Here is a 21,443-nt window from a genome sequence, read left to right as displayed (position 1 = left end):
TTCAACTTGCATGTTCGTGTTCCCTTTTTGTGATAATATGAAAACTCGAGACAGAAGCTAGCCACTTACCATTTCGCACCTCATTCATTGCAAAGGCCAATAACTTGTACTATACTGCTGTGCCCAAGTTATTTTTTTTTTTTCTAACCACTTTACCATGTAAAATCGATGTATATATATATATATATATATATATATATTGAAATCAACCGGCTTCCCTTGTGATCAAATGGCTTACCATTGTAGAAGATACATTTCATTGCTAAAAACTGTGGCTAAACAGTTGGTTGTCATTAATGCATCTTTTGCAATAATTTTTAGTGATACAAAATTAAAAATTCCAAAGCTTCGTCCAATCACAACCATTGGATGCATTGCATGGAATGGATGTGATTAATCGGGCCCTACACGCTGGCATATGTAATCATTGTTGAAATACAATTTGATGAATTTGTAGGTCCCACTAAGAGTACATCTTCAAATTTTGTGAAGAAAATCTTCTTTTTTCATTGAAAGAAAAAAGATCAGGTGCGACTGTAGATCTCTTTCAAGATAATATGCAATCTTCTTATCCACTCCAAATCTAGCTCAAGTTATGCATATCTCCATGTAAATTTATATGAGACTGTATTTTTCATCCTCTAAATTTCATTGTTTAAAGTACGTTGTTTAAGCCAAATCTAATTATATAGATGATTTGCATTACCCACTTGATAATATTTGATCCTCAAATTCGTTTACGATCAACATGCTTATTGAATCTCTGTGTTTCTGAAACTGAAAACTATAATAACATTTTCCGTAGAATATATAATTACACCTCTAGTAAAAAGTAAGAAAATTATGATTTTCCTATTGAACGTGTGCATTTTTGTCTCAAATAGTATTCAGAAACTAATGGCTCTTATGACACCATAAATTTCAAAAATTCTACTTCTTACGAAAACAACTTGAATGAAAACAAGTTTTGTACTAAATAAAATGGAGTAATAGATGTTGAGCTTACGTCTAAACTGATCTTTAACATGCATTTTAAGTGGTTCTTATATCTCAAGTAATTTGGGATATAACTTATTCATATAGACGCTTCAAGGACATGATTAAAAAAGTACTTTGACATATATATATATATATATATATATATATATATATATATATATATATATATATATATATATATATATATATATATATATATACCCTTCCATAAGCATAAACAAAATCAATGTAATTAGCTAAATGGGGAGCACAGACTGGGTTCGTTCATTCAGGCCCCCTATCATGTGAGCTCAAGCTTGAGTACTGTTTTATCTAAGCATGTTATATGAATGAATCTTAGAGTTTACCGAGGCTAAAACCATTTATGCCCCATGAGTTGGTTTTAGTGAAGGCTTCGGCCTTATTAGAAGGCAAAGAAGCTTGAAGCTTCAAGAGAAGGCTTAAGCCTTTTGATAAAGGCTTATACCTGAAAAATATGAGCTAAATCAAGATTTTCTGAACTTTCGACTCAAACTTTTCAGTCCTTGACAAAATGGACAGTAGTATTACAAAAAAGAGCCTTCCTATGGATTCCAAATTAACAGTTAGAAAAAAAAAATCATGCCATTAAGTTTATTAATCTATGACCATTAACAGTCCATATTCGATAAGGAATTCAGCTCCATAACTAAAATAAAAATGATGACATAACCCTATAAATTATTTGTTTCATTTAGAGGGAATGAGTTTCTCTGCAGTTTTCTCCATGACTACGTGTCCAGGTTACGATTCTGAACTTTCCATGATTTCATGATTACATGTCCAGGTTACGATTCTGAACTTTTCATAATTTCACAATTCGAAAGAGAGCTGCGCTGCACATTGAGTTGAGCCAGCTCGTTAAACCTCAATTTGCTTATAAACCAGTCGAGCTCGAGTTCAAATGTATGCTCAAAATGTTACTTGAGACAAGTTCGAGTTGTAAGAACTCGATTTGTTTAAACTCAACTCAGCTCGACTATACAATAAATATTGAATTATAATAAAAAAATAACTAAACGACTAGCAACTAAATGAATTAATCTAGTTAATTAAGTTAAAAGAAACGATACATGCTTAACATAAGCGAGTTAAACAAGTCAAGTTTGAACTCAAGAACTCAACGTTGTATCGTCAAGTCAAGCTCAAGCTTGTGCTCTCGAGATGGACTTGAGTTCAAGCTTGAGTTTAGTTGAGCTCGAGCTGGCCCAACTCAAGCTCGACTAGACTTGTGTGTAGACCTAGTTGAAAGGGTACTAGACGTCTTACTTAAGCTCAAAAAAGACTTCGATCTTATTCACCAGCTTGCCACAACGTCCCAGATGTGCCGATAGAAACCAATTTTTTGTCTTGGGTTTCTCATATTTAATTGTTCACGTCTTATATGTAGAAGCTATACTCTAATATTTCAAACCTTATTACTTTAGAAGAAATTGAGGATTACACCTATTTATATTTTAACAAACTGACTTTACGCTTTCAAAAACATCGGTCACATGAATCAAGCAGCTTATGAGCCAACCTCAAACAAGCCATATTCATGACAAACACGAAGTCAAGTTCGAGTTTCTCAAATGGATTAACGAACTGAAGCAAATATTCTGTTTGGCTTGTCCAGCTATTTTACTGCCTATATACAGGTGCAACAATTGCTACATGCTAGTTAGCAATTTCATAGATCTTAATATGAAGTAACAGAACATAATAACAGAAATTAATATACAATCACCACACAAATAAAGATAATATAAATTACTAATATAGCTTGTATCTAAATACACTCATTGTGGCACATACTCCCCAAGCACACGGACAAACACACACACCCCACCTGCAGGGCAAACTAAGGAGACTAACAAACAAGAGCAGCAGAAAATCAAGCTCTTCTCTGAATGAAAGAATGACAACTATCTTCACAGACCTTGCTTACATACAAGACGCAAATGCCCTAAGCTAAGAAGCTCATGGAAAGTAAAGAAGTATTTTCTGTCATTTCCGCTCAGTGGACTACCATCACCACCACCACTATGAAGAACTTCTCATGCAAAAATTAATGGTAAGAACAGCAACCAACTCGTTTGGCATACAACCCATTAGAAGAGATCAACCTTCTTCTTTTGCATGTCTTGCTTCCACTTTGGCTGTTGATAGAATGCTTCTTTCTTCATCCCAAGGACTGACTCAAATTCCTCATCTGATAAGTAAGACTGCAAGGCAAACAAATTTCCACATTCAGCAACAAAAAATAAAAGGATGGACATGGATTGGTATCAGCCCTTATTGGGACCACAGTACACGTCCAGCAACTTGAGTTTGGCTCGAGCTCGATTGATTAAACAAGTCGAATTCAAGCCTAAAAGTGACCTCATGTAGTTAACTGGTCTGAGCTTGAGCTAGGTAAGCTCCACTTTATACTCATTGAATGTGGATTCCTAGTATTGCCACAAAAAGATGTTATTAGGTTCAACTGGTGCCTGTTTGGTGTTGTGAAAAGATGTTCCCATGTTCATACTTTGTTCCCTATGCACCGTGAGGCCAATGCTCAAGCTTCCTTAAGCTCAACCATAGCAAGCTCAAACTAACAGCTTTGAGATTGAACTGGGCCTGATAAGTCTCAAGCTGACTTCGATTTGCCTCAGCTAGGCTCAATATCAGCTTGTCAAGAGTTCTAGCCATTACAGAATTTAAGTAAAAAACCTTTCACAATGTTAAAATCACAAAGTGCAATCATAGCCACCTTCTCTTTCAATATCCAAGCAAAAACGTTTGGACCTTGTGCATGAAAATATCAGTTCAATTTAACTAACCTCTCTTCTTTTATAGTCAATTCCAGTAACTGGATTAGTTGACTTTGCCTTAAGACGCTCATAACTGAAAATGCTCCTGTCGGCCTCATTCTCCTCTACTGGATCTTCATGTTTCACCTCTGCATCTTCACCATTGCTCTCAGAAGGACATTCATTTGTTTCTGCAGTTCCCTTTGCACCCACTGCTTCTTGTTGATCCTCTGCTGTAGGACTACCACTTTGGCTCTTGCCTTCTGCACTTTGGAAATGCAATTGAGTCGCAAAATGTGGGAAAACAGAAGTGCACACTAGAAAACTAATTTCCCAATAGATGGGGACATTATAGGCCACTATAATATGTCAGGAATAATTGAATTTGAGAACAGCAATCACAAATTTGAATGTTTCGTTCAGTTAGGCAATATGAACATGACTTGGGATGTTGCAAAAAATATTTTCACAACGAGCTATAAATTAGGGGGATGTTTTCTGGGAGGAATAATCTTCCATGCGGTTGAAGAATGCCCCTTCAATACAATATCCTTTCAAACACAAACATTATTATCTCGGACATCTTCACCCTATTTGCCCCTTGTTAGGTAAAAAAAGTGAAGAAAACGATGGACCTTTAATAGCCTGTTTGGTTAACCTAAATATCCAGACATTAGCCTAAATAATCTTTTAGTCTATGTGATAATTATCATGTGTTCCAGAACAGGAGCCACCCATCTTATCAAATTACAGAAGCAGTTTGCAGACCCTATTGCTGCTGGGAACACAATCTTGGTAACCTGGCCTTTTTTCCTTTTTCTATCATGAACATTTTTATCTTTGTAAGTTCATTGTTCACTATGTCTACCAGACAGACTTCGTCTTAATCGCTTCTCTAGATTTAATTTTTTTATTATATGTTCATATTGCAGAAGTCAAAAGCTTCAGATGCTTTTCAATCAGAGAACTCGACACTCAACTTTGGATTTTTAAACTTCTAATCTGATACACCATGAGAAAGCTTATTAGTACCGGTAATTTCCAGGTGATTACCAACTGCCTTCTGTCCTCTATTATTGAGTATGTGTCTTATTCTGTAATACAATAATAGAAAATGTCATGCTTCTGAGTAGAATGTCTTAATTTTTCTCTCAGCCTGAAAGGCTGAAACTATTGTTTATAGCTTCGACTCTTAATTTTGGGCCTGTTTAGACAGAGGACACATGATTACACATAACTTGCACTTGCTTTTGCACAATATAGTTTCCAGATGTATTCAGGATATGACAAAGGGGTCAATATGACATAATAATTTCATAAATGGAATGCAGGATGCATGCCAAATATTTGCTGAAATGCTTTGATTACTAGTTGTTTGAAAATGTACAAAATTATGGCTGCCAACTTATCAATGAACATAAATATTGAAAAGAAAAAATTCTGAAATTTCATAAAATTTTCAAGCTTTTCCAAACGCTGCATTTTTTCCAGTTTAAAAAACTAGTTTTTAAAAACTTGGAATGTACAAGACCAGAAAAATGAATTTTGTTTTTACAAGCAAAACGCCCTAAGGGTTCAAACTTTTACTGTGAAGTCATCCACACCTCCACGGTACCCTGGATGATTCCTCCCACCATAAAAAATGCCCTTAAACATTTAATTTAATGAAGTAAACATGTTTAGATAACCAAGAACAACTAAGTGAAATACCAGACTCAGTAGTGTCCTGTGAAGTCTTGAACCGGGGTGGACTAGCTTCAGCAGCTGCCTTTTGTTCAGCAGTAAGAACAGATGATAATGCAGCTACAGCAGCTGCTCTTTGAGAACCTTGTCCCGGAGAATACCCAGCAGCTTTTGCAGACGAACCTTTGGTGCCACCGGATGGGTTAAATGCAGAATTGAGTGCAGCCAAAGCAGAGGCTCTTTGTGTTGGCCCCCCTTGATTGGTGTTGGATCTGTTAGCACCATCAGCTTTCTGCATGCAGGAGATAATTCTGTCAAGATACAGAATTGTTATACCGTAAGAGGAATTGGCACAAGAATACACGTTCATGTATACTGATAATAAGAAGTTAAGCCAATGAATCACTAAAAAGTATAAAAATCATCCACATCATTATTGCATACAATTTAGGATCTAAACACAAGTTGAACCAACAACATGATTGCCAGCCATAGAAAGGGTCATAATGAACGATTCCTCTATCTTGAAAAATGGAGCGAAAAGAATAAATAGAAAACCGTACAGGCATTTTTTGTGCATTGCATACGGCTCCACAATGGAATCTTCTCTTCTTTTACATCAAAGAAAGACACAAATAGATCTATCAGATCCAAATTATTGGACGATCCATTGACTACCCATCTCCTCGTAGGAACCAAAAAAAAAAAAAAAAACTATGATGGTGGGTTACAAAAGTCGGTTTTAGAAATTAAATTGGCCAAGCTGCCAATTCATTAAATTCAGTTGGTTGTGGATTGGCAAAATACGAAAATTTTGTTTCTTTTTTCATATAAAAAATGAATTCAAAATGCTTCAAATTATTACAAAATTGAAATGTAGCACTCTTGAATCGGCCAACTGAATCAGATCATTTTGTCAACGATTCGATAATGATTAAAAAAGGAAGATATGAATGGCTCGTAAGGTTGAAGCTAAATTTTCATCCTTATATAAACTACAATAGAGACATTTAGATACCGTTTGGTTGCAGGAACAAATGTTCCTGGAACACGTCCTTAAAACATGTGTTCTAAGAACAATGAGTTCTTGTCCATATGAACAAGTTGTAATTTTGTTTGCCGTTTGTTTGCTCGGATTTAAAGACCAATAGACAATATGTCCATATCTTACCTGACATTTGTTTAAACTTTAAACCATGAGACAGACACATTTAATACGTACTTTGCATATCACCCTCTCTCTCTTGCATAAATGAAATAAAAGACATGAAAAAGCATTTAAAAAACAAGTGAGCCAATAAAAATACAAAATTTTCACTTTTTCTCTCTCTACACATACAGATGGCCTAAAACCCACATAAGGAAGAAAAGAACTAATAAAAATATATAGAAACTGGATGACTCAATAAAAGTACACAATATATACATCTCTATCTCCTTTTTCTTTCCTTTTTTGTTTTCTCTCTCTTTACACATGCAAAACAACTTACAATATTCCACATGGTGAAGAAGAACCTAATAAGTTATTTAAAAAAACAGAATCAGAAGATAAAAATACACACACTCTCTCACTCCCTACATATAAAACCACCTAAAATCGACATCGTTAAACAAAAACCTATAAAATATGAATAAAAAATGAAACAATAAAAACACACCCACCTTCTCTCTCTCTCTCTCTCTCCACCTACAAAAGGCCCAAAGTATTTTAAAACATATAAAAAGCATAAAAGGCAATGACACGCAGAGCTCTTAGACATAGGTTGTTAGATGCATGTCATCTGTGCAGAAAGTATCAATTGGCAGTCTTTTCTCATCATGAAAATAGAAAAGGAGGAAAAGTGAAACAGGTGTGAAAGAAAAAAAGGAAATAACAACCAGAGAATAGCAACAACATAGATCTGGTGAGTTCCAAGCCTTCGTGACTTCTGTTTCAAGATGAAAGTTAAGGGAAAAGAGAAACAGGTGAGAACTTAGGATAGGAATGGACAGTCGCAGGGCAGAAGGAAATAGTCTTTATACCTTCACCAATGACCTCCGCTGGTGGATGAGTAACAACAGGCAGTAGCAGATGCCGATGAGGAAAACGGTGAAACCATTGACCACAAAACATTGCAAAATACACAGAAAAAACAGATATTGAAGAGGAGAAGGGTGAATGAGGAAGAAGAAGAAATTGACGATGAAAGAGACAAAAAGGAACAGCAAAAGAGAGAAGAAAGCTGTTCTCCACAGGAGGCAACCACAAAAAGAAGGGCAAGCGAATAACGAATATGAAAACTGCGATGAAGAAAAAAAGAAAGTGCTGATCTCCACAGCAGGGAACCGCAATGCATGAGAGAGACAAGTGGTTACCTCTGGCCCTAGAGTATAGTGACTACAGTGAGGGAGAAAGAAAGTGCGATTGAGGGTTTCGAAAAAGGGAAGCCCCACCACTGTTCCATGGGTGGGGTGGATTCAATGAAGAACGAAAAAATGAGCTCTTACCAATTTAAGCTTTTAATTATGTCCCATTGTGCTGACCAAAGTCTTTACCGGCCCTTATTCTTCCCTTGTCATTGACCTATGCTATCAACTTTTGCCTATTCTTCAGTTCTAAAGCAATAAGGTCCTCGTATTATGATCCTCATGAATTAGTTCACTAAATGTGGTATATCTGGTCTATCAATAAACTACTAGGAGGAACACTAGGAGGACATACAAGAATTCGCACAAGTAGCAAATGTGGGAAAAAAGAATCCATTGTATGGACATGGAGAATGTGAAATATATGTCAAGACGTCATAAGAAACAAATGTTATGATGTTCTTGGTTACATGAAGGTAATATGATTATGATTTAATGCATTTAAATATGAGCAAACCTAACACATAGTGGATTCTATTAGGGCAAAACACAAACACACACACACACACACATGGATGCACTTTTTAAAACTAAAAATTAGTTGATGGGCCATCAGTTGGTTTATTTCACTGAAAGACACTAGTCGAATCCCTTTAGCAATGCTAAACTCAATAACCTTTTTTTTCTATTTAGACCTAGATTGCAGCCTGTGCAATAATCCCAGGCTCGAATACCCTTCAATGAAGGGTACCTATACCTAACCAATACTGGTTAATAGGCAGAGAATACCTAAGCACATGAGAAAATTCTAACAAGGTGAAATAGACATGTAATTGTTCATTTATATTCTTACAATGGGCTTGAAATTTTTTTGAAAGACATGTTTATTATGGCCTTGATTGCATCATACACTACACCTAGTTTAGCCGCTGAATTTATTGCTAACATTATCCTGACACTATAACTTAGTATTAAATGTATTTATGTCATAATACTTCTTTCCATCAGGCTTCTTCAATGTGGAGCTTGGCAAATGTTATTAAATTAAAAGAAACAATTACCAAAATATTTAACAGATCAGTTTTTCCAAAACAAACTGTCATACCAAGTTCCCAAATAACTCATCTATCTGTTAATAAAACTGTCCATAATTTGTAGAAGAAAGAAAATTTACCTTTTTATGTTCAATCATCTAAACATAGCATGCAGGTTTCCCAGAGACAGCAAAAAGAAACAGCCAGGCGTGGGATAATGGCATATAATAACATCTGCTACTTTTGAAAATGGGATGCAAAAGATGCCAATAACCAATAGATAGCAAAGCATATGCATGCACAAAGACTCCACCACTATGTCACAAAAGTTTAGAAAAGAAAAAAGACAAACTACCTGCTAAGTGCTAAACCCAGCATTTAAAAGCTCATTTAATACATCAACAAATTTTCTGATGCTTTGGAGACAATTTAGGTCATCAAAAGCACAAAAAGATACAACCTAGTTTACCTCTGACCCATGGGCTCCAAGCAGTGTCAGCAGCTTTTTTTGAAATGAATTCCCTGAAACCTGCAGTATTATTAAAAAATATTAGGAAGGTGAACCGAATAACTAAGTTAAGTGTGTACACTAACATACGATTGTGCAAACATAATCACACATATTTATTTGTCCCCAAGGGAATGAATAGTGAGGAATTTAACAAAACATTATCTTGTCATATGACAAAAAATCAACATGGTGCTATAGATGAATATTACAAAATTGCAAATATTTATTTATCCCTGAAATCAGAAAACCTGACCAGAAATGAAATCAAGAGAACCAAATAGACACCTACGCAAGCTCTGGCAGGATCCCATGAGAAATATGCAGTAAAGAAGGATGGTTCATTCCCTTCTGTGACCCTGTAAAGTGGAACATGTGGATGTAACCCCTCATAAGCAGTTGCCAGCTCTATGTACTTCTGAAATGGTTTAAAGTCTTGTCAGTTGTCAGTAACATCATTAAAATGTCAAATTATACAATATTCAACTAATATCCAATGGCACACCTCGCCAGTTTCAAAGGCCTTCTGCTTGTCTTTAGAATCTACAGATTGGCCAACCCAAACAAAGACTTCCGCATGAGTGTCAAGTATCATCATATCTTCTGTCAAGAGATCATCTTGGGAAAAGTTGTAAACCTCTGAGACCTTCAGGTAGCCATGGATATAAAATGATAAGGACACCCTTAAAATTCTAAGCACATTCTAAACAAAGAATTATTAAATAAATTTCTTACCTCCATTTTCCCTGAAATGAAATCAAAACAAAAATTAAGAAAGAAAAAAGTGAAGTCAGGCCTGAATGTTCAATAACTTCACCACAGAAAGAGATGAAAATAAGAAAAGAGAAAGGCCTTCAGATATCACCATTTTAATAAATGAAGCTAGCAGGCAGAGAAGAAGGCTTTGACATTAAAAGAAGCATTTTTAGAAGTAGCAGCTACCTTTATTAAAAGAAAATGCATACAGGTGAGGATGTCTCCCAGTCTCTTGTGGGGGTTTCTTGCTTGTGTAGCTTTGCTTTCCACCGAGGGGATTCCAAAAGGTTGATGGTTCAGTTCCTTCTTTTGCATGCTTCAAAGTCACCCCTGGCTGCAAGTGAAAGGATAAATAGAAGGTTTATTGGAATGGACAGATTGAACTGGTAGGACATTAATATATTTATCCTCAAAATAGGCAATTAAAATTTGCACAAAACATGCATAAATTCATGCACCATATATGATGACAAGGAAACTCATATTTATGAATTACAATGCCAGTAGATTCAAAAAGAATAAATAAAGTTGCCACAATTCTCCAGATATACCACATCAAGTCAATCAGAATTAACACAAAAAAATCATAACAGCACAATATATTTATGATAAGTTGATAACACACCTTCAAGAATTCAGCAACCTTCACTCCTAATTGTTGCTGTTCAATAGTGCTTCCGTTTCCATTCCAGGTAAAAGCTGAAGACCCCGTTTGCAGCACAAAACAATCAGTGGTGCTTAAAGATGAAGCTGCCTGATCACGGAGTAGTAAACTAATGAGCATACAGAAACATTGAAATTCTATGCATATAATACGAGTCTAAAACTAATGTTTTCTTGCTTAAGGATCCATCCTGCGCACAAGTGAAAGGCTGGTTTTTGAAATCATCCAACTATAAGAAGGTCATCTCAGGTTTCTATGACAACATGGGAGACCACTTAGCATGTTGAAATGAAGAGGAAACAAATAACATCAGCCAGAAATGTAAGTATGATATGAAAGACAATGAAAGTGATCACAGCAAAAGTGATGAGTACATCATTCTTCACTGAGAAGCACCAAACAGGAACAAACGGATCCCATTTCAATAATAAGAATGTTATGTTCATGTTGCTGGACAAAACTGAAGTTACAACCAACTGAACCTTGTTTTATATGATAACGCAACCTATTTGAATGCCAGAGTGTGTGTGTGCATATATATGTATAGCCAACAACCTAGTTGAATTTTAGGTTGATTTTTTTTCTTTTTGTAAATCACCTGTTCAGCCAGTTTCTTGAAGAGAACAACTGCCTGCATGTCTGAGCAGCAGCACCAAGATTCAACATTGTACAACCTTGCAGATGTGATTCATGTGGTTGGTTTAACGGAGTTCAACTTTTGAATCACCCAAATTCAAAGTTTCTCAAAGTTTTCTCATGACGAAAAACAATGACTGAAATGCATCAAATGTCGTAAGCACAACAATTTTTTTTTTTTGGGTAAGAAAACATCAATAAAGACTGATTTATTTCATACACACATATACAGGACGTGGATTTCTCTGGCCATCCCAATGCTTCGGCCTCTCAAACACACAGCATCAGGCTGTGTGTGTAAGAGGCTGGATGGACAGATGGCTGAAGGATTTCAGTTCATATATATATATATATATATACATACATATATATATATATATATATATATATATATATATAGATGTTCCATTTACCAACTTTCCACAGCTCTAGTTCTAACCTGATTGATGCTTAACTGTCTTTCTCCACCAACAATAGTCATGAAATATGACAATAAAACTAGGTAAGAAGTTAAGATTATGACTAGTGCTTATTACCAAACTACATGTATGGTGAACCCAAGGACCATAATAGAGTTCATGCACAGGGTGCTGTCTTCAATTTCTTTTTTCCTTATTGCCACTTGTTTCTTGTCCTGCAACTGAAGATTTACAATGCAGTTCTTTTCATTGGTTTACTTCTAAGTCCTCACAGGGTTTTTCTAGCACACATGTTTTCCAATGACAAAAAACAAGGTGAAAGCAAGGACCAAGGAATTCTCTCACAGTATGTAAAAGTATGTACACACCGTATCAACTTGAACTGCCTTATTATTATGTGGCAACACTCCAGAAATTCGTATCAGTGCAATGCCGTCAGCAGTATATGTTTCATCACTCAAACCTTTATCTGCAATGAACTTTTTGTAGCCAGAACTAAGTCCACCCTGGCCACAAAAAAAAAAAGTGAAACAACTTCAACAGTAAGCAACTAGGAGTCTAGGAATATTGTACAGAGTTACTACAGACTAAACTACAAATGACAAAGGAAAAATCAAATACATAGATAGTACAAATAAAATGTGCAGGAATTAAAAACTAAAATGGGTAAAATATTGCCACACCTTCAAAACAACCATCGGTTGAAAAAGTGCAATGAACTGTGGTGGCTCTTTTCCTTGGAATATGCGTCCCTGAAAGAAGATGGTGTGATCAGCAAGTTGATGCCATAAGTCTTTGAGTGGTTCCAAGATTTACTTCAAGATAATACCTGAACAGGTCTTCCTTTCAGAGAGGTAGCCATTGTATTCGCCAATCGACTTGCAGTAACCTGATCCTCCTGTGAACATACCCAAATATTCTATTTATGTCCCATGCAAAGGGAATATACATGTTTGTGCTTATAGGTAATGTCCAAGACTCCAAAGTGGCAATTGACACAATTGGACTCATTTACCGAATCACGACAACAGTAAAACATCAAACTAGCAGAATAAGATACGAAAATTATGCTGCAGAAGATCCATAATACATAAAATATAACAACCCGACCCACCCCGCCTCCTACCAGTTTTGGTTCCAACCTCAAAAAGGCTAGGAACCAGGACACTTAACCATGTAGCTGACCTCCTTATATGTCTCCGAAGATTCCTCACAATCGATTAAACTTCTCAACGTAGGGCATTACAGAAAACGTCAAAAAATGTTGTGCGGCTTATTTTTTGGGAAGAGACCAAGCCAAGAATCATCTTATGGATTTAAAAATTTTCAATTTATCAACCTAGAAATTCCATAAATCTTGCAGCCATGCTGACAGAAACCAATGTTGAAATAAAGGATTGAAGCAGAATGCACACTCAAGTTTTAGCACATCCAAATTTATCACTGTTTTTTGAAAAGGACTGCCAGGATCTCCCAGAAATTTTAGTCACATCAAAACTATGTTCAAAACAGTATACTCACAAGAGAGAACAACTAGAAAAGAATAGGCAATTACAATACATTTTTTCAGACCATTAGGACTTCCTAATCCGAAGGTCTCCATCCCCATGATAATAGGCAATTCAAATTCATGAATTGATAATAGAAGAAATAGATAAAACAAAAATATTACCGAAATGCTGCCCTTTCCAAACCAACAGCATAAAAAGTATTCTTCCTTTTTGTCACCAGAGTGGTAGGTATAAAGCACAACATAACAGTCGCCACTGTAAAATTTACCAATCTCCTCTTTTGGAATTACAGTCTTGGCATTGCCATTTATCCTCCAAACCTGAAAGAAATTACAATGTCTGTATGACATTCAGAGGGAAAAAAAATAAAAGACGCAACAGCATAATGTTGCATAGGGTAATCAATGAAATATTTCAGAATCTCTATGCAATCAAATATGAATAGGTTGGGCAAATATATATGCCACCCAAAAACAATAATAAATGAGATGACAAGAATGAACCATGAGATTAGAACCTCTATTTTTCCATCCTTCTCAAGCAAAGGAGGGATTTCCTCATTTGCGGGAGCTCCCTTTGCTACACCCTTGACATCAACACCTTGCTGCTTCAGTAATGCTAAAAGAATTCAATCCAAAAATTAGCTAACATTGTCAACATTGCCAGGAAAAAAGCAGTTAATAAACAACAATTCATTCCTACCAGCCACTTTGCCTCTTCCATCCTCAGCAACTGCAGTGCTGGTTCCTGATGGCCATGATTCAAAATTACATTTAAATTCATGTGGCTCGTATCCTTGAATAACCCGAACTATGTGTGTAGCCTTTGGTAGTTTTCGGCTGGAGATGAATTCCTGAGTAGTTGGACAAACATTTCAGATGCATGGCCTACAGCTGTACAGCATAAAGATATAGTTTGTAGATAGGATGAGGCTCCAAAATGACAATAGCATAAGAATGAAGCTTTCACCTCAGCAACTTCACACCATGCCTTGGTTCTTTCTTTAAGCTGTGTCGCTCTCCCTACCCAAACATATATTTCTGCTCCACAGTCTAGTAGATAACACTTGTGATTTTCAAGCATTGACTTAGATGGTACACCTTCAATAAGCTCCAACTGGTCATCAGAAATGCTACACAAGACGATGTAGATTTCAGGATGGAACTAGTACAGTAGCAATTACATGACAATGAAGGGAAAAATTGTTCCAGAAAGCAACTGCAGATGGCAAGATGCTCATTTAATGCAGCATAATTCATGCTAGGCATCAGTGCCAGATATCTCTTTTCCTTATTATGTTCAAAAGATTAATGATTGATGCTTGTGAAATCAAACCCCTTTTCTGTACAAAAGGGCCAGCCTTTGAAATGAAGAATGCTGAAGGACCTCAAAGCATTGCTATATTTAATGCACCAGGTAATAACTATAGTAACTGGATGCTTCTCAGACATATCATGCTCTAAATAATTCTGGACCCTTGTTGGCTTATAAAACGTATGGTGTTACCTGTAAAGTTTTCCAGGTGTGGTCTCTGGAACATAATCATCATCACTGGCAACTTTCCTGCTAATTGGTGCGAAGCCACCAAAGAGAACCCAAAATTCACCTGAGTCTCCTTCAGCTTGAAGCTTTCCATCATCTATAGCAATCAATAGCATACCAGTTTAATGGAATTGTATACCAAAAGTCCAGGAAACATATGAACAAGACATAAAGGCTGACAAACTCACCAATAATTGCAACATCACACTTCCCTTCATGATATTTGTCTTTAAAATACTGGATTGCTTCCAAAGCCTTGGCTCTTTCTTGAATATTGGAGTTTGCGCCATTGAATTGATAGATCTTATTCTCTGTGTCTAGGATGAACACATCATCATGATTTAGAGATGAACGGGCAAAAGGTACCTGCAAGAACAACCAAACGCATTTATCTTGTGAAGTCCAAAGACTCAAAACTAAGGAGATGATCCATGGAACTTCAGAACAAGCCTTTCTTTACCTGCTTTAGTCGCACAACTCGCTTTCCCTTACAAATGTATAACCTTGTTTCAAATTGCTCAACCTCAGGCGGTTTAAAACCAGAGGCAACACCACCCTCCAAAGGAATAATACATGGTTTAAAGTATGATAAAAACTTTTCTGATTCATGGCCTTGCAATTCTCTGTGTTGCACAGCACGGCCTCCAAGAGCAGCATCAAGCTCCACCGTCTTTATTGCTGCAGTTCCAGCTTCATCCTAGTATGGTTTTGAGTGTAACAATAAGAAACAAGCATGAAAACTTTGGCAATGCAAGTCAGGAAGAACATACCTGACTTGTATCCTTTCCAAGCCAAAAGTGAATGTCATATACATAACTGCCTCCTTTGCCAGCACTAGTCTGCAAATGTTGTTAGACTGATATTAGCAAGGGTGTTTAGCCTTTAGGAAGAACTACCGGAAGAATGAAACTGTAAGCAACTTGAGGAAACATCAATTAAACTATAATTGGTCAAAAATGACATTAACTAGAATTGAACAAAAAAAGAGCCATGCAAAAGCTTGAAAAGCAGAAACGAAGTGATAAAAGCATATTATCCCAATAGAGGAGACCAATTGCGAGTCAAATTCTTCAATTATGTGCTAAGAGCAATATGGGACGGCATGTAAGTATATGCCCACCACAGCCTCAAAAAGGATAGCCACCAATGCCATTCTCGGCAAGGGTTTTTACAGGAGATTTTTTTCCAATTGGTTTTTTCCAGGAAAATATCAGGAGAACCTAGAAGGGGACAAACAGAGGTAGAATCAGATTGATTCCCAAAAAGCTCCTCGGATAATACCACAAGAAAGCATAAAAAACAAAAGACAGGCTATGAGATAACATGTTTGCTAGTTATTTTCATGTAAAAAATAGAAAAAAGAACTTTTGAAAACATAAAAAAAAAATCTCATACTTAAAAATATGAAGAAAGGTACTTCGCAGAAATCCTTCAGAAAATATCAACTATGTCTCGGTATATTACCATGTATAGTCACAAATATCGTTAATGGGTTCTAGACTGCAAGATTTTTCTACGGCATTAAACTGAAAATCTCAGGAAAATCTCGGAAAAAATTCGGCAATTTTCTTAGAAAAGAAAAAATCCAAAAAAATAGGAAAAAGGTAAATAAATAAATAACTAACAAGAAAACATAAAAGATATCTTGATAAAATAATAAAAATGATGTTTTAGCAATGATAGAAATGAAGAATTGAAACTAAATAATTTAACTTAAGTCTTAAACTTTAAAACAAAAATAATATAAAAATATGAAAAAATGTGAAAAAAAATGGAAAATTTAGGAAATTTTCATTTTCAAGTTCTTTCCAAGAAAAGGGGAAGAAACGGGTTTTTTTTGTTTTCATTGTTTTCAACATTTTAATCGGATCTTTTTCAAAAATACAGGTTTTCTACCACTATGCTATCATGATATCCTTTCTCTTTTGTGATATTTTGGAAACATCATATTTTGCTGAAATATCAGCTCACTTCGAAATGCAAAAATATTGAGACTTTTTCAGAATATTAGAAATGATTGTGCTACTCTAAAAAATAAGACGGCATAAGAGACCAGAGCTTTCATTTTCCAAGAGAAAGAATCATGGTGCACCATTGCCCTGAATGGTTCAGTAGTATATTGCATTTTCACATTGCTGTGGCAGTGGCTTTACAGGTCTTACAAGAGCAAACAAGAAATTTTAAAATATTTAAGAATTCCTCATTTGAAATACATAACGTAATGCAGCAAGCATTATGATCAAGAGATGGAACATAGTTTAAGCATATCACCTGCAAAATGATATAAGAGTCTCCTGTGTAGAATTTACCATATTCAGATTTTGGCACTGGAACTGGTTGGAAATTCTCAATTCTCCATATTTCCATACCACTTTAAGGTTTTTAAGGTACAGCAAAAATACATAGGAAACACATCATATGCAATATTCATTCTTTAAAATCAGTAGCATGCAAAAATGATAATCCTAAGCATAATGCTATAAAGTGTAAAAGGATACATCTTTTGACCAACAGATTGGAATGCAGGATCCAGATTCTTGGCAGAGACAGCCATTGCCCTTTATTTTGTTTGTGATATGTAGAGGTACTGTAGCTAGTGCAAAATGCAAATTTATCCCTGTCCAAAATGCAGAAGACCAGCTGCTGATGTCGCAACTGCTACAGCCAATACAAACCTTGCATGTTCACTGCAAAAGATGGTGCAACACGAAAATAATCAAATTAATCCATGTGAGTGAGTGTGCATGTGTTATGATTCTTAACTGCTGTTTATTTGTCATCTGGTGAACTTAAGTTCCTTTTTCGAAAATCTAAATACATAGATCATAGATGAGTGTGAAATGTGTTAACAAAGATTTTTGTCAGCTAATGAAGCTATGAAAGCTAATTTAAAACCATTACAATGTCAAATTTATACAACATCTTCATTTTTTCTCATATTTTAGTGTCTGTCAACAATAAGACCCTATGTTTGACCTAATAAATAAAAAACCTCAAATTTTATGACCATTAAGTTGCTTAAAGACTGAAAGGAGTAAGTCATATACAATGAAAAAAGTTATTTACTTTGATACCCATTTAAGCATTGGAATCAATTTAAGTTGTTAATTGTGATTATTTCCAATAGAAGTGTGCATAACAGAATATTGCAGTAGAATATGCTTATAATTTTCTTATGTTTATCCAATTTTTTTCACAAAGATATCCAACTCTTTTTTCACAAAGAGCCTTTTCTCCACTTTTCCTTTTTTTTCTCATCATTTAGCATTTTTTACCTTTTTTGTTAAATTTTTATGTTAAAAGATAAATTTGTGATTTTTGTGTTATGTCCCAACCTCTGAGTTATGCTACAGATTCCACAATTATATATATAAAAGTGAAAGAGGTGGGGAATCCAGGACCACTTAGGTTAGGGATAAAACAAGACGCTTAAAATAAATATTCAAGGTATTTTGTAAAATATAACTTTATATATTTGATCTTAAGAGTAATTTGATAGGAAATATATATTAATTCAATTACTTTACAAGTATAAATGTGCTTGCTTAATAATAAAAATTTAATGTCTTTTACAACATCAAAGTTTTGATAGTAGAAAACTCAACAGTTCTCATGAAAACATACTAAAATTAGCATTTGTTAACATGTTAGCATTCCATATTTTGTCTAAGTTACTTTTTAATAAGAATTTAACATAACATTGCCAGCATGTTTATATTTTCCTAAATACTTTTAGTAAGAATTTAAGTGGTCTGTGCCTTTTCCAACCTTAGTAGTCTGGGATAATACCCCTCTTCACATAGACGCACACCCACACACATAGAGAGATGCATATGCAACAACCCTTACCAGGAAGATGATTCCCATATAGGAATAACCAATATCCCATATCAGAAGTAATCTCACAACTTAACCTGTAACACTAACTATCACTTTACCTCCTAAATTCATAAACCTAAGATTCACATGAACTGGTCGCACATTGTGACAGGTGAATAACAGTCTATTACTCGAGATAGCAGCCCAAGGATTTGGTAACAAATAAAGAAGATTAGATTATGTGCAACATTAAAATTTCTTCTCAAAATATTATTAGCTTGTTATGCTAGAATTAACAATACAGTTTCTTTCAACAATCTTGATAATAAGTGCTCTATGATCACCAAGCAACAGAGGATATGGGACTAACATAAATGTCTTTTTTGTCTAGCACAAATAGGTATAGAACCAAGGCAGTATTATATAGATCTAGGCAACCCTATTAGAAGCCTACTGCTTAATGTCATCCTTATTCTACTTTCAGGTCAGCCACCCATTTGTTAAAGTGTCATGCTTTTGACTTTGTGAGTTTTAGCATTTGATGTATCTTCAATTGGGCTTGTCAAATTTCTGCAATATCATTGTAGGTTCTTTTAGGTAGTAACATCCATGTAGTCAGAAGTGCTGGGAACGGCCAAAGAAGTAAGTAGTGGCTAGAGCGTAGGCAGGACTACGTATTAGGCAATCCAAGGGGAGGGGAGAAAAAAAAATAATACAATTTAAGTTATTAACATGAATGCATTTCTCAAATAAAAGATGCATGACTATCAACCTATAATAATGAATGAACTAAACCAATCATACACATTAAACATGCCATTACATGAAAAAGACTTAATAAAGATTAAAGGTTATATGAACTAAAACTGTCAAATACACAAATATACAAATGCATATTAAAATAAAAAGCAATATAAAGAAGAATGAGGAAAAGAAAATCTGCCTGAAAACAAAAGAGATAGAAGTTCGGACAACAGCAGCAGCAGCAGAATAAAAAGGGAATCAAAAAGAAAAACAGAGTTTCACTCCTTCTTTTCATTTCCAATGCCCAATTCGGTTAGTGCTTCAGCATCCCAGACAATGGCCTGGGTTACATCATGTGGCAGGTTGCCTAGGAAGGAGACCTTGGCAGATGACCCAAGCCTGGCATGCCTATACGCACCCTTAAAACATACGTTCACACAACATATTCACTTTCATTCAAAAGGGAAGGGAAAGAGTTGGATAGCACCAGCCGAGCACATAAACAGGTTGCATATTATCTGGTTACCAGGGAATATTTTAAGTCCTTAACCACTATCCTGAACCCTTTTCTTCAAAATCCAATCATATCAGCACCGTATAACTGACATTTTACACTGCACAAGGGCTAGCAAATTTTTAAATATTTTATCGCAAGAGATTCTTAGTGAAAAAATAAAATCAAGTGCGGTAGTTTTTAAGAATTGCTTGAAAAATAAAGAAGAAATATCATATTTCCCGGTCATGTGAAACAAGGTCGTGCCGCTAGTCCTCAACAGACAAGAAGCCAGAAATGACACCTAGGAATGCCCATAAACACTTTCACGTCGTTTCTTTATCAATAAAGACAACATGCAATTCCCAGTGCACGTAGCATTATAACTGCAGCATTGCCTGCAATATGCATGTCTGAACGTTCGGCCAGGTTTGCCGACAACCACAGCGGCAAACAGTAGGCGCATTGCCCTATGATCTAGTCACCTACAAACCCATCAAGAATCAACTGTACGTTCAATGCATTCCCCAAAAAAATTATAAACCCACCCATTCCAATTGAAGAATCAACCCACAGACAATCCTCAACAAGAAAGTAAGAATCCACATCCATCAGACACCCGAATGCTATCGAATTCAGCCAGTGTCGTCAACTCGATCACGCTTGGAACTCCCAAAGAGATCCATCCGAAAGCTCCAAGAGAAAACAAGAAACCAGTGAAACTCCGCTAGGAAAATAAACTCCATTCATGACAAAAGAACCGCCAAATGGAAACCAGAAACCGCGTTTCTAGATGACGTCCCGAAGACCCGCAAACAGATCAGAAGGTCAGAAACAGAAAATCGCAATATCGACCGACAAAATTCACCAAAAGAGAAATCAACCAAATAAATCAAAAAAAGTTTCGGAAATTCTCACCGCGATCGACCATTTCAATACCCGAACACTAAGGAGAAGGTCGGGCCACCTAGATTTTCAAAGCGCCTGAAATCCCAAGAATTCTCTAGCTAAAGGTAGATAAAGTGAGTAAGAAAGAGACAGAGAGAGGGAGAGAGAGAGAGAAAGAGAGACCTGATCAGAGCAGCATCCGGACAGCGCAAGAAGGAACGGAGAGAGAGAGCGAGAGCGAGACTTTACGACAAAAGGGATGGGAAACGGTAAGTATATATATTTTTCCTTTATTATTTTTTTCCAAATTATTTTTAAATTTTACCTTAATTTCACGTCGCTGTTCAGTGAGACGACATTTGCTCGCAGGCGGTCACCTCAATACAGCATTTCCAGATTGGATATTCTACTTAACCCGAATCTTCGGGTTAAATGGGGCACCTAAGTTTAGATCCGAACAAACCCGATATTTTTTTATCCGAACATCCTGATTCAATTTAGCTGCCAAAGTTGTCATTTTTTCCTTCTCGACTTTCCATACACTGAACTTTTCGTATTACATTTTTTCTAAAATAATCATCAATTGTTAAAAAACAATAACTCTAT

General features: G+C 35.7%; 1 protein-coding gene across 2 annotated transcripts; it reads right to left on the bottom strand.

Moving 5' to 3' along the window:
• Positions 1-2,731: 2,731 nt before the first annotated feature.
• Positions 2,732-21,092, bottom strand: LOC116259875 (villin-2-like). 2 transcript variants are annotated; one of them, XM_031637847.2, is made up of 24 exons: positions 21,021-21,083; positions 20,868-20,933; positions 17,392-17,580; positions 17,165-17,264; positions 15,664-15,732; positions 15,354-15,590; positions 15,082-15,259; positions 14,858-14,990; positions 14,321-14,483; positions 14,054-14,204; positions 13,869-13,969; positions 13,513-13,671; positions 12,670-12,738; positions 12,524-12,592; positions 12,209-12,346; positions 10,747-10,875; positions 10,308-10,455; positions 10,101-10,111; positions 9,871-10,011; positions 9,658-9,783; positions 9,327-9,386; positions 5,505-5,769; positions 3,825-4,057; positions 2,732-3,224 (listed from the first exon to the last, which is right to left on the bottom strand). In XM_031637847.2, exons 3-24 carry the CDS (start codon positions 17,445-17,447, stop codon positions 3,111-3,113), a joined length of 2,850 nt encoding a protein of 949 aa, XP_031493707.1. In that variant the 5' UTR covers positions 17,448-17,580; positions 20,868-20,933; positions 21,021-21,083; the 3' UTR covers positions 2,732-3,110. The 2 variants fall into 2 exon arrangements, with proteins under 2 accessions (XP_031493707.1, XP_031493706.1); XM_031637846.2 differs by lacking the exon at positions 20,868-20,933 and having other exon boundaries at positions 21,021-21,092.
• Positions 21,093-21,443: the final 351 nt, after the last annotated feature.

This window comes from Nymphaea colorata, chromosome 9 (genome assembly GCF_008831285.2).
Source record: "Nymphaea colorata isolate Beijing-Zhang1983 chromosome 9, ASM883128v2, whole genome shotgun sequence".
NCBI lineage: Eukaryota > Viridiplantae > Streptophyta > Magnoliopsida > Nymphaeales > Nymphaeaceae > Nymphaea > Nymphaea colorata.
This window is presented reverse-complemented; position numbering and strand designations above follow the sequence as displayed.